Source organism: Cervus canadensis, chromosome 11 (assembly GCF_019320065.1).
Source record: "Cervus canadensis isolate Bull #8, Minnesota chromosome 11, ASM1932006v1, whole genome shotgun sequence".
Lineage (NCBI taxonomy): Eukaryota > Metazoa > Chordata > Mammalia > Artiodactyla > Cervidae > Cervus > Cervus canadensis.
Window position 1 is genome coordinate 70,394,018 of NC_057396.1, and position 13,873 is coordinate 70,407,890.

The 13,873-nt window shown below is 58.2% G+C and overlaps 1 protein-coding gene across 8 annotated transcripts in view; it reads left to right on the forward strand.

Moving 5' to 3' along the window:
* The window catches only part of DGKZ (diacylglycerol kinase zeta), a 44,016-nt gene that overhangs the window by 4,484 nt on the left and 25,659 nt on the right, over positions 1-13,873 (forward strand). For 2 of the 8 annotated variants that reach the window (XM_043481111.1, XM_043481119.1), the window contains exon 1: positions 5,825-6,015. The exons of 2 other annotated variants lie outside the window; for them this stretch is intronic. In XM_043481111.1, coding sequence (XP_043337046.1) covers positions 5,840-6,015 — 176 coding nt within the window. In that variant the 5' untranslated portion in view covers positions 5,825-5,839. Of the gene's footprint in view, positions 1-5,824; positions 6,016-8,144; positions 8,501-13,873 lie in introns of those variants that run through there. 4 more of the 8 variants (XM_043481115.1, XM_043481116.1, XM_043481113.1 and 1 more) reach the window with 2 other exon arrangements.

Consider the following 13,873-nt stretch of genomic DNA (forward strand, 5'->3'; position numbering starts at 1 on the left):
GGAGTGAGAGTTCAACAAAGGGAGGGCTTTCCAGGTGGCGCTCGTGGTAAAGAATCCACCTGCCAATGCAGGAGACACAAGAGGTGCGAGTTTGATCCCTCGGTCGGGAAGATCTTCTGGAGGAGGAAATGGCAGCCCCCTCCAGCATTCTTGCCTGGAGAATCCCAGGGACAGAGGAGCCTGGCGGGCTATTGTCCATGGGGTCACAAAGAGTCGGAGATGACTGAGCAACTGAGTGCAAGAGCAAATATTGAGCATGTGTGCATGTCCCCAGACTGTAGTCCTCACCCCGCCCCCTCCACCCCTACAGAGAGGCTGGGGGGACGAGATCAGGGGTGCCAGCTGGCAGGGGAGGGTGCCCCCTGCTGTGGGCATGGGACTGCGGGTACAAAGCTCCTCGAGGGAGGGGCACCTGATCCGACTCTCCCTGCTGCTATTTACCAGAAGCTAAAAATAACCCAAGAGTGACAGGGAGATGGGGCCGATTTGTAATTTAAATAGCAACAGGATAAAGCAAGGAGCTGCAAGAGATCACATTCTGTCCTGAATTAAAAATGCAAAAACCGGGGGCAGAGAGCTGAGCTGGAGCTGAAGGAGGGGGCCCACTGCCAGAGGAAGCCGGAAGCTGGGGGGTCTATCATTTTCCTTCCTTTGGGAAGGGCGGGGGCCCAGGCCCAGCCCGGAACTCCTTCCTCCCCTCAGGGACCTGAGGTTCTTGCTGACTAGTGAGTCAAAGGCCGGCAGGGAGGGCTGTGCCCAGAGGTGGGGCCAGGCTTATCGCGAAGGCAGCTGTGTCGGGATTGGGATTCCAGAAAGTGGGCCTTATCAGACCCTATTTTGGCCCAGGGTGCTTGAGACAGGCCCCCTCAGCATCCCATGTCCCCCACCTCTTGCACCAGCGGCCTTTCTGGAGGGGAGCTGGAAGACCAGTTCCAGCAGATGCATTGGAACAGGTTCTTCTCTGCTGTGCTGCTGAAAAGGCATCAGGAAGCCTGAGCTGGAGTCTCATTTTCACTTCCATTGGTGCTGTTGCAGATCAGAGCATTGAGAGAAGCCCTCAAGGATCCAGGTCTCAAAGACAAATTTAGCACAGGCTAGGGAGGAAATGTGTCTTCGAGGGTGCACAAAGTGGGTAGAGAAGGCATTGGGAACAGATTTGTTTTCTGCTGGGCCCCTCTGTGCTTAACCAGGGTTCTTGGTCTATGGATGTTTGGGGAAGGACGGCTAATCAGGATTCATAGAGTGAGGGAGAATCCGAGGACCGCTGGGCAGCATCTTACAGATGAGAAACTGAGCCTCAGAGACGTTAAGCAATGTGCTAAGATCCCACAGTCAGTAACTGGGAGAGCCAGCATCCAGACTCAGGTCAGTTTCACTCCAAAGCCCTTTGTCAGGCTTCCAAGGCCTGGACATTCATCCTTGGGGATCTTTCCTTCTGGGGTCTATACTAAGTGCACAGATCCCTGGGAGGCATAATAGCAGAGGGGTGTGGGGGCTGGGAGGTGGTTCTGCAATCAGAGCTTGTGATCCAACAGATGGGGATGAGAGGCTTGAAGGACCTGCTTATCTTGCCCTGAGGGGTCTGGTGCTACCATCCAGGCTGGAAGCAGCAGGAAGCTCCTGAGGGCAGATCCAGCTAACCCCAAGCAAGGGCACAGACACCTAGGCCCCTCTCCCCACCTCCCCCAGCCTGGGCACCTGGGAGGTGCCCAAGGACAGTTTCCAAGAGAGATCGTGGTGTGAGAGACCACCTATGACTCTGGAGCCACCTGTGCTATATTCACAGCTCTCTTGCCCCAGTGGGAAAGGGCCCCCAGGCCCTCCTCCAGATTTCCTCCCACACATGACTTTAATGAGGCTACCCAGAAGGAGCCTAATCAAAATTCCATCTGTCACTAGCCAGCAGCACCTGCAGCCCAGCTCAGGTACATCTGTCTCCTCTGTGGATCGGCAGGTGTTTTGGGGCTCTAGCTTGCTCCCAAGGACTCCGGCAGGTACCTGGATCACAGACTTAGCTGCTGGGAAGGGACATGGGCTCCAAAAATCCCCCATGTCTCACCACAGCCACTCATGCAAACAGGAAGCCAGCTCCCTCCCTCTGCTCCGCCTGTTGGGCTCCTATATTCAGCTCATTTCAACTTCCATAGGAAGTTACTAAGCACATCCTATGCATCCAGCACAGAGCCAGAAGCAACACTGGGGTCAGGAATCCTGTAAGGAGATAAGACTGCATATGCAGAAAAAGTCATATAATGGAGGAGTATCTGGGGGAAAAAAAGATGAATGTCAGAGAGACATCAGTGGGGTAGGAGGACTAACTCTAGAGCAGCACTCGACACTTCAGTCGCTCAGTCATGTCCGACTCTCAGTCGTGATCGACTCTTTGCGACCCCGTGGACTGCAGCATGCCAGGCTTCCCTGTCCATCACCAACTCCCGGAGCCTACTCAAACTCACGTCTCTCGTGTCGGTGATGCCATCCAACCATCTCATCCTCTGTCGTCCCCTTTCACTTAGTAGGTCTTTATAAAATATGTGTCATATGAATGAATGAATGAGTGGAAACCTGGAGATCAGGGAAGGAGATTCAAATGAAACTGTCAGAACTGGACAAGATTTAGAAACCATCTGGTCCAACCCAGAGATGTTAAGTGATTGGCCCAGCATTGCACAGCAAGCTCTGGGGTTTGACCCAACTCTTTCCACCTTCCCATTTTTGTTTTTTTTTTGCTTTGAGGACTGGGGTTTTGCAAGATGGAGGTTCAGATTGGCCAAGCTCTATGGGCAGATGGGGCAAAGGAAGCAGCATAAGCAGAATGGAGTGGAGGGGTGAGGGCAGCGTGTTAAAGGAAGTGTGAAGAAAGAGGGAAGAAATGTTTATTGAGAACTTACTGAGAGGCAGGCACCAGCACGGCGTGAGCTGAGAGAAACATCTCTGCAGGGAAAACTTGGACCAAGAGGCCAAAACGAAAGGAACCAGAGCATAAGGAGCCCTGAAGGTCAGGCCAAGGAGGTTGGCTTGGCTGGTTTTGAGAGCAGAGACTGTCCAGACCGTGGGTTCCGTGTTTGGTGCCCTGGTACATTTCTTTTCCCCAGCTCCCACTCGCTCATCCAGGCCATGGAAAGTAGAACACCCCATCCTCTGGGGCCTCGACCAAGCCCAGAATAATTTTCTTACCCAGATTCCTCTTCCTGTGAGTATCTGCGTGGATTCTGAGGGGTCCCCAGCTCCCCAGTGCTGGCACACCTTGTCCTAGGAACTGCCAAGGGCATTCTCCCCGGCCCTGTGCACCTGTCCCTTCCAGCCTCGTCTTCCCCACCCCACCTACAAAGCACCGACAGCTTCAGTGAGTACAAGCCCGCGGGGACCGTGGTCCACAGCCAGGCTGCTCTATCTCTCAGAGTCCCCAGCCTGCCTGGCTTCCCCTCCAGGAGTCACATTTCCTGCTCTCTGCTGCTCCAGGGCTGCCAGAAGCCTCACTGAAAACAAGCCCAGCCCCATTTCCTCTGTTTAACTGTTCAAGCTACTTCCAGAATCCCTGGGGGGTGGGGGAAGACAAGGCCCTGCAACAGCCTCCTTCTAGTACAGGCCTCGGCCTGGCTGGCAGAGTCTCTGTTGGGGCTTTACACAGGACCCACCTTGATCGAGGCAGGATGATGGGCTGGAGGCAGAAGCCCTGGGAAAGGGGGTGCCAAGCCTCAGTGGCATTACCTGGCTCTGTCCCCAACCCCACAGGGACAGTAGGATGTCTTATTCACGGGTACCGACTCGGGGGTGAAAGTCTTATTTCTACCACTCACAGGCTGGGTCCCCTTGGACAAATGAGCTTAGCCACTCTGTGCCTCAGGTTCCCCATCAGTCAAAGGGGGGAAATAACAAGATCTATGTCATAAGGTTGTCACAGGAATTCAAAGGTTTGGGGCACAGTAATGTCCAAGAAATATTAGCTATTTATCATTATTATTATTACCAAGTATTACTTATGCATGACATAGTGTGATTTATGAAACGAATAGTTGATGAGAAGTGTTATGTTCCAGTCATGAGGGCCACAAAGGTGATTACAGCCCCGGACAGAGGTTTCTTTCTTTTTTTAATTAATATTTGTTTACTTATTTATTTGGCTGTGTCGGGTCTTTGTTGCGGCACGTGGAATTTTAATTCTGACATGTGAGATCCAGTTCCCTGACCAGGGATCAAACCCTGGCCCCCTGCATTGGGAGCCACTGGACCACCCAGGAAGTCCCCAGATGAGGTTTCTAAGGGCTGGAAGGGCACCGTGTACATTCATTCCTGTGTCTGCAGGTTCTGTAGTGTCAATATTTATTGAACTGACCTGAACTGACACCGTTTCTGTCCTCGAGAAATTTACAGCCTTTCTGGGGTAACAAACACATATAGAGCTAAAGAACTAATTATAGAGCAGCATGATTAAAGAGTGCTTGAGGAAGGTATGATTTCCATCCCAGAACCAACCCAAATAATAAAGAGTAAATATATGCCTTACTATTTATTTAGCAAATTCTCAGAAATGGCCTCAAAGTCCACCCAGTGTGGCCTCTTTGCTATTCTTTAGACACATCCAGTACATTCCTACTCAAAGGGTCTTTGCTCTGACTGCTTCTTCCACCTGGACTGCTGTTCTCCCAGAAAGTCACATCTTTTACTCTCTCAATTCATTCGAATCTGTTCTCAACTGTTGCCTCTTCAGGGAACATCTCCATTATCCTCCTCTTCCCCCTTCACCGTGGCTTCATTTTTCTCTGTAGCTCATCTCATCTCATCCCCTGACATTCTTTCATATATGATTTGTTTAGAATAGAATTTAAGCAACAACATGAGGTTAGAGCGTGTGCTCCTTGCACACTGCTGTCCAGTCTGATCTGGAGCCTGATGCGCAGAAGGCACTCAGCAACTGTTTACTGAATGAATTAATTTATAAATCCTTTTGCCTCTTATTTAATCCTCCTAAAACTAGGAGACGCTGGTTCAATCCCAGGGTCGGGAAGATCCCCTGCAGAAGGAAATGGCAACCCACTCTGGTATTCTTGCCTGGGAAATCCCACCAACAGAGGAGCCTGGTGGGCTACAGCCTATGGGATCGCAGAGTCGGACGCGACTTACCAAAGAAACGACAACAAAAAACTCCAGGAGCTTAGTTATTACTAGTGCCCCCTTCCACGTTACAGATGAGAAAATAAGGCTCAAAAAAGCTCCCTGACACGAGTGTTCCCTAGTCTATCTATTTATAGCCTACCTTATTCCTAAAAGGATTTCAGGTGACCTTGGAGAGACAGACCTCTCGGACCAGGGTACACAGCTGGTAAGGGGCAGAAACAGGATGTAGGACCACATCATCTAGTTCCATTCCAGTTACCTTTCCACTCCGCCACATTCTGTGTGCCTGACCCTGTGTTAGGCGGTGTGGTGCTCACAGGGCTGAGAGGAGACAGAGCTGCAGGCAGGCTGGGCATGGTCCCAGGGCACCCGGTGGTGGTGATGAAGGGGGCGGCCTCGGCAGGACCAAGAGGTGAAGATCAGAGCTGTTAGGCGGAGAGGGAGGTCAGACGGGGGCCGAGGTTCAGATCCCAGCCTGGGCAGGCCTGCCGGCTGCCTGGCAGCCTCTGACTTGGTATTGTCTCCTGACTGCTGGGCCGGGCTTGTCCTCACCTGCCTCTCGCCCTCTCGGGCTGGCAAGCCCTTCTTGCCAGCCAGCCTCCTGCCCTGGCCAGCGGAAGGCGTCTGCGAGGCCTGTGGTCCTCTCCGGGGCAGCCGGCCGGCCTCTCGCAGGGCCCCCGGGTCAGGAAGTGCCGAAAGAGGAAGAGAGTCGCCGGGCAGGATGAGCGCACGGGGGGCCGGCCGCAGTACTGGGGGAGGCTGCGATGAGGCTGCAGCTCTTGGCCCCGCGGAGCTTCTGGCGACGGAAGAAGGGGAGCGGCCCGGGGCTCTGAGACAGATGTGGCGCTACCGCTCCTGGGACGTCCCACAGATCCCAGCCGAGGTCCCCCAGTCTCAGTAGGTACTTGGGCGGCCTGAGAATGGACACGGGGACCTTTGGCCCTCAGTCCCTCCATGAGCCTTTTATCTGGGGTAGGGGAGTCAGCCGAAGTGGGGTTGCCCCTCTCCCTGTGTCCGGTGGCTCTGCAGAGGCTCAGAAAAGGACAGAGGGCTTCCTGGCAGCGTAAGAGGGGCTCTGATGTTGGAATTGCTGGGGGGCAGTGTGGCAGGGGGCTGAGCTTGCAGAAGGCGGAGTCGAGGGAGCTAACAGCAACGGGATCTGGGAAGAGAAGCCCCCACAGGAATGTGGCAGTGGATGTTTTGCACAGAATCAGCAGGGTCTTCAGCTGCCTCTGATCTCCCTGCTCAGAGCTTGGTCAGAGCCATTGGGAAACTTTCCCAAAGGGTCCCAGGCACCCGAGGAGGACCGTGTCCAGCCCTCTGGGGGATTTCACTGCTGCTCTGGCACCTGCTGCTGGTGGGAGCACTCCAGGGGGTGGTACCCCATGCCTGGTCCAGGCCAGGAGGAAACTCAAAGGAAGCTGGGAGAAGGTTCTGAGCTTCTGGATGGTGACTATTGGTTTCAAAAGGCAGGCCTGCCCACATGTCACAGCTCCCAGCACTGGCTGTATGTGGCTGGCTGAGGCTGGAAAATGGGCTGCCAGAACCCCAGAGAGGGTGAAAGTGAAGTGACACAGGATGTGGCTTTGCAGAGAGGAGTGCTAACAGAAACAGCGGGCACCTCATATGGGCATCAGGGTGGCAGTGCTGGAGAGAGAAGACCATACTCTCCAGCCGCCTGGCTGCCCTGCAGGAGCTATCAGAGGCAGCCCCCGAGCTGCTGATTCTCAAGTGTGTGTGTGCTGGCCTTGCCAACCACAGGTGACTGCTCTAGTTCCAGCGGTTTTCCTCATCTCTAGAAGAGGACACACTTTGCTGTCTGAGGGGGTGTGTTTGTATGTCTGTGAGGTACACTTCTAGGTGAGTAAGGTATATGGAGCGAAGCCCAGGTGACTCTGGTAAAGAATCCACCTGCCAAGGCAGGAGTCACAGGAGACACAGGTTCGATCCCTGGGTCAGGAAGATCCCCTGGAGGAGGAACTAGCAACCCACTCCAGTATTCTTGCCTGGAAAAAATCCCGTGGACAGAGGAGCTTGATGGGCTCAAAAAGTCACAAACTATCGGATGTGACTGAGCAGAAACGTACAAGGTATACTTGAGGGGGATGCAACATGTAACCATTGTCCTGGGTTATAGTTGAGCATAGAAGACAGACGTATGTGTTCGCGGACGGCATGTATGTTGGGGAATGACAGTGCGGTCCTTCCTTTTGTCTACGTATTTGTGTGTGAGAGACGTGCAGGTGAGTCCTGAGGAGATCTACAGGTCCCCTCGCAGATTGTGTTGGGAAATTGCCATGTTCTGGGAGTGTGACAGTGCTAGAAACAGCCTTGCAGAGATGTGGAAAGATGAATTTGTGTAACAAACGTGTCCCTGGTGTGCGCGAGGGTCCTTCAGTGACTTTGGTCCTGGTATAAAATCTCTGAAGTGTGAGAAGCTGGGGGTGGGAAGTGCTCGACTTGAGTAATGGGTGAGCGTAATCGTGTGTACCGGGGGCGCCGTGTGACTTTTGTTCCCGTGGGCGTGATTTCGGAGAGCCGAGCGAGTAGGGGTGGAGCTGCCGTAAGTGGCCGTGACGGGCACCCGGTGTGCGAGAGAGGTGTCTACTCCCTGTAGACGTGAGAGGGGAGGTGGCGACAGCCCCCCTCGCGAGTGTTCAGTTGTGAGCATGTGGGTGGCCCGGTGGGGGAGGCGGAGGCTGAGAGGAAGAAAACAAGGTTGCGCGTGTCCGGGTTCGCGGGCCGCGCGGGCGTGTCAGGCTGGAGACGCGATCGGATCCGGGCGGCGGACCCGCTCGGGCTCGTGGGCGGGGCAGCCGCTTGGGCTCGTGGGCGGGGCCTCTGCGGCCCCACCCCCTCCCTCGGTCCCGCCCCGCCCCTCTGGCGGCCCAGGCGGCTTGCGGCTCGGCGGGCCGCCGGCAGAGGGCGCGGCGGGCCGGGCGCCGCCGCGTAACCGAGGGGGCGTGCTCGGCGGCGGGGCAGGCAGCGGCCCGGCCAGCTATGCGGGGTCCTGCGGCCGCAGCTGGCGGCACTTCCTGGAGCGGCGGCGGCCGCTTCCCCGGCACCTGGGCGTGGGGCGCGGGGGCGCGCGGCGCGGGGCGGGCGGAGTCAGCGCGCGCCATGGCCGAGGCGGGCGCTGAGGAGCCGGCGTGCTGAGCCCCGGCCGCCGGCCCGGCATGGGCGTCTCCCGCGGGCCCGCCGCCGGCCGGGGCTAGGGCCGGATGGAGCCGCGGGACGGCAGCCCCGAGGCCCGGAGCAGCGACTCCGAGTCGGCCTCCGCCTCGTCCAGCGGCTCCGAGCGCGACGCGGGTCCCGAGCCGGACAAGGCGCCGCGGCGTCTCAGCAAGCGGCGCTTCCCAGGGCTGCGGCTCTTCGGGCACAGGTGAGCGCGGCGGCGGCGGGAAGCATCCCTCGGCCACCTGGTGTTGACCCCGGGCGGGGTGTACCTGCGCGCTGGCGATCCGGGCTGTCTTGGCGTTGGGCTCTGCATGGGGGTGGTCCGCCCCCGGCGTCCGGGCACTGTCACCGGGTGGGTGGGGAGGTGTCATTCTCTGGCACCGGCAGCTCAGCGCGCCTTCTCTGGAGTACTGAGACAGGGGCGGCTTCTAGCTCTCCAGCAGGGAGGCAGAATCACCTAACCCCCTGGCACCAGCGGATCGGGCCCCCACGACTAGTCACGATCCCCTTTCTTGGCACTGATGGGAACCGGGCGCCCTCTGAACCTCCCGGCCCCAGAGAGGTGGGCAGTCACGTCGTCGTCGTCACCCTGGTCCTCCGGGTGGCCGGGTTGCCTACCACCGAGCCGCATGGCATCCGCAGAACGTGGCCTCCTGGATCCTACTGTCACGACCCGTGCCTGTCCCCGCAGCCCTGGTCACCGATATAATCGCTGGGCATTTTAAGCTGCTCCTTGGGGTGGGGGGGTGGGGTAGTCTGACCACCTGTTCTACACTGCTCTGATTTAGCAGGGAGGCCCCGCAACCTCTGCTGGGGAGTAGACATATCCCCCTCTGCCCCCATCTAGTCCTGCTGGGAAGGGGATGGGGTGCTGGTTCTTTCAAGCTTTGTCTCGCCCCCTCCCCCAGCACGCCAAATGTCACCATCTTGTGCCTGTGACAGGGCTTTGACCAGGACTCTGGGGGAGGGTGTGGAAAGACTGAGTGGAAGGCGCCAGGGGCCTGTGTGCTGGCGTTGGCCCGGGAGCCGCTTCCTGCCCCTGCAGTCCGGGTGTAAGGTGAGAGGAGGTGGAGCCCCGTGAGTGCTGCCACCTGGCTCCCTGGGTTTTCTCCTGGCTCACCCTGGCCTTCTCTCCAGCGGCCGCGGAGCTTGCAGCCAATCAGCTCAGGACCCCAGAGCTAACTCAGACTGGACTCTGACCACTTGGAGTGTGCCCAGGGCCTCCTGCTCACTTGCTCTCAGTTGTCCGGGCTTCATGGTACTGGGGGCCCCCCACGCCCCGAGCTTTGCCCTGTCCCTTCCCCAGAGGTGACCTCACCCACCAATAACACGGGCAGCTTTTTCCTGTACAAGTTGGCGTTCCTGTGATGCTGACCTGATCCCTCTGGCTGCCCTGCCCTAACCAGGGCCCTGCTCTTTGCCCCAGCACAGTGTCGCCAAGCCCACAGATCTGGATCCTCACGCGGGCAGGTGGAGCTCCCTCCGTAGGCCCTTGTGAAACCATGCAGGCTTCGGTGTCACATCAAACGGGAAAGGGCGCAAAGCGACTCATGCCTCTGTTTTGTCACCCACAGCCCTGCAAGAGGGAGCAGTTGACACCCAGCTCCGCAGGATGTAGCCTCCAATGTTCACAGGCTCGTGAGGGGGAGGGGGGGCTCCGCCAGAGGCTTCCTGTCCCTGCCCACAGGGCATCAAGTGTCAGGCTCTTCTGACCTGTGGCTGTGTCCCTCGTGAAGGGCACAGGTTTGCGCACATAGCAGCGAACCCTCAGGAGGAAGAAAAAGAAGCGGGAGAATGGCGGGTACCTTTACATCAGTCTCTTAAATAAGCAGGATGGGTATTAACCTCTCCCGTTTTTATAGATGAGCGGAACACAAGCTCAAAGAGATGAGTAGTTTGCCGAGAATCACACAGCAAGTTTAAGAGTCAGAGACAGAGTTTGAACTCTAGTCTGATTCCAAAACCCGCATCCTTTTCTCTCTACCAAACAGAACGTCACAGTGATCTCAGGACCTTTAGGAAGTACAGATTCCTAACTCTTACCTGGGCATGTCTGACTCATCAGGTCTGCAGGTGGGGCTGGGCATTTTATAAAACTTGCCAGGTGTTTCTAAAGTGCTTCCAAGTTTGAGAGCCATCGTATTACATCCCTCTGGGGATGGTAAGCGATCTGATAGGTTAGTGAATGAGAAGAACCTCCAACAGCACCTCTGGAAACATGGCAGGAGTGTTCCCTGCGTGGTAGCATTGTGCTCGGGCAGCAGGCATAAAGAAATGAATGTGTTTGGAAAACCCCGTAGAGTCAGGGAGAGGGCAGCCGGGGGCAAAGACTTCCTCCTGGCAGGCCTGGAGTTCAGAGAGTCAGATGTCCCCCGGGGCTGATTCCGTCCCCTTGCTTTGACTGGAGGCAGGGCGGGACAGATACTGAGAACAGTGCACTGCAGTGGCACTGCCTCTTTGACAGTATCACCTGGTCCTGCCCTCTTTCTGGTTGCCAGCCTCAGGTGAAACTCCCCAGTGCCCCCAGCTGAACCCAGTCCGCCGTCCTTCCTCAGGCTCTGAGCTCATCCTCAGCCCTGCTCTTGCTGCTCACTGGACCTCCGCCCTCTGACGATCAGCCCCCACCTTGCTTTTCTTCTTTCCACACACCCCGCCACCGCCTGTACACACTTCAGGCCTTGGGACCAAGGGTCCCGCTTTGCGAATAGACCATGGCTGGGAGAGACAGTAGCAAATAAATTGGGCGGCTGCGCTGAGTCTTCTGCATTCGGATCTTGGCTCGATGGTAGACGTCTATAATCCACTAGCATTCGGATCTTGGCTCAATGATAGAGGTCTGGAATCCACTATTGTTTGGATCTTGGCTCGATGGTAGAGGTCTGGAATCCCCTAGCATTTGGATCTTGGCTCAGTGGTAGAGGTCTGGAATCCACTAGCGCTCTGCCGTGGGCTTGGGAGGGGTAGCGATGGTACATGGGCTGTGTGTTTACTGTCCCTGGTGTGGTCAGGAGGAGGACGGTCTCCGCCTGGCAGCTTCTTTGGCATCTCCCTCAAAGCCCCCCGCAGCCTCTCACACGTTCACCGTCTGGAAGCTGGGGAGCAGTTTGCCACCGCGCCTTTTTTATTTAGCCCAGGAAGACTCACGGCTGAGCCAGTGCTCCGCCCCAGCTCCATTCCACATCTCCTGCTGGGAACCGTCAGCCTCTCCCCACGAGGAGGTGTAGGCCCCGCCCTACCCAGGGCATCTGGCTTTTCCTCTCCTGACCATTCAGCCTCAGGGCCTGAGGGGTGGTCAGTCGGAAGTGGGCGGGAAGGTGACTGCCTCCTCCTCGTCTTCCTGGGCCCACCTCCAGAGGACGTCCTCCAGCCTCTGGCCCTGTGGCAGCAGCCTGACCCTGGGCAGGTCACACAGCTGGTGGATTAACTGGTTTGGCACCCCAGGGGCATCAGAAATTACCTGGCCGTTCATCCGTCTAGACGGAAGGAGCCTCAGCCCGCGGAGCCCATGGGAGCCCGAGCATGGGGTGTACCCGCCCTGCCCTTTATCCTGCTTAAAGCCACTCGTTCCGGAGGGCAGGAAGCACACCTGTGGGACAGGTCGGAGACAATAGGTCCCGTTTAGAGGTGCTGCCATGCGGGGCCCAGTGAGCTGGACCTGGAGTCCAACGGCGGAGGCTGCCCGCCGCGGCCTGAGCGGCAGCAGCCCCAATTGGGGCTGGTTTTGCAACGGTCGGAAGGGACGTGTTGAGGGACGCCTCACGTGCAGAGGCGGGAGCCCGGGCTCTGGCGCCCGGTTGTCTGGGTGCAAAAGGCGCCTCTCTGAGTGGTTTGTCTTGCTCAGGCTAATTCTGGGAGTGGCCCCGGGGGCCAGGGGAGGCAGCTGTGAGCCAGGGCCCCGGGTTTGGGAAGAAAAAGGGGCCTCGGCATCTGAACTGCGGGTCAGCTCACCTGACCGCCCACTCCCCACACAACGCCGGGTGCCGGTGGGACCCCTGGTCTTCCCCCTGCTGCCACGCACCCGCAGCTCTGGCTTAACGGGCAGGGGAGGGGTGCGGGCAGCTCTTGGCACTTTTTTTCCTCCATGCTGTTGTCCGGAAAGGTCAGGTCTCAGGATGCGGAGCTGCCCGGGACTGTCACTTGGCAAAAGAGAGTGCGAGAGTGGGCGTCCTCCTCGGCAAGGACAGGGGAAGAGCCGAGTGACCCTGGGAGAGGGAGAAGCAGGCCTGCCCTCCTCCACTTCTGGAGCCCTCTCCGGATCCACCAGTCACGCCTCGAGCAGAGGGGGAGGCGAGTGGGCATGCTGGCCCGGAGGCCTGGCCTGCGCTGGTCCCGAGGAGAAGCCCCGGTGGGCTCCCTGTCTCTGGCCAAGGCAAGCAGGCTCCCCGGGTCCACGAGCCGATGGGGAACTTTTCCTGCAGTGTCGCCAGAGTGACACAAGGGGGCGACAGCTACCACCGAGGGCCGGCGAGACAGGGCCATCCCCTCGCCTGCCCTCCGCTGGGCCACGGGCCTGTTGGTGAGCCCACACAGCCGCCTGCTGCTGACACTCTGGCCGCCAGGGTGCAGCTGGGCAGGAGGCGGCAGGAGGCAGGCTGGGCGTGAGCCTCCACGTCCCCTGACCCGACCCCCTCTCCACCTCTGAAGACCGAGGCCCAGGGCAGCAGCCTGGATGCGTCTGAGGTCTCACAGCTAGCGAGGGGTCATCTGGGCCTCCAGTGCCCATCCCCTGACTCCAGGAATGTGTCAGTTTGTGCCCGTGCCAGGACCCCGGAGGCCTCCCCACCTTCTGAGAGACCCTCAGTCTACCACCTTCTGGCCTGCCCGCCCTCGCCGCCTCCCTGCTGCCGGCTGAATGATTCTCTCGGTGGGCCTGTGGGGAACCCCCCACGCCTGCATCCAGGCTCAGCGTCTCCCTCATCCTGGGTGAGATCACTGTGCACCTCCAGGGTGGTGCCCCCACCGAACTGCTGCCTCTGAACCTCCTCACGGGTGGGGGCCCCAGGGGGCCCTTCAGGTGTCAGCCCCACGCAGGGGTGCAGTGTGGTTCCCCACACCCCGGGGTCTCAGCCCAGGGCCCGCCCGGCACTCCAGTCCCACAGGCAGGAGCCTGCGAAGGTGGTTTCAGGTGGCAGGGGGCAGGTCAGAGCAGCCACCAGACAAATGCCTCTGAGGAGCTTGCATCCTGCCATCTTTGTGGCCCCCTTCCTCAGCTGAGACCCCAGAGGCAGGGTTCGGTGGCGGAGAGCAGGTCAGAGGCGACCTGAGGCTCTGGGGCCCCTGGGAGCTGCTCACTCGTCCTTCTCCGGCGAGTCACGGTTACCCGAAGCTTGAAAGTCCATCATTTCCTGTAATCCGCCCAACAACCTTGTAGTCGATTTCATTCCCATCTTATATACGAGACCCCAGGGCTCAGAGAGGCCATCGAGGCTCGCGGCCCGGCGTCACGCGGTTTACACTGGAGCCCGAAGCCAAGTCTCTTTCCAAACACCAGGCTGCCCTGGGACGTGCTGGCCCTCCCTGCTTCTATTATTTTCCCATCACCAAACTGGGAGAGCCTAAGGAGGGGTTTGAGGGCTCC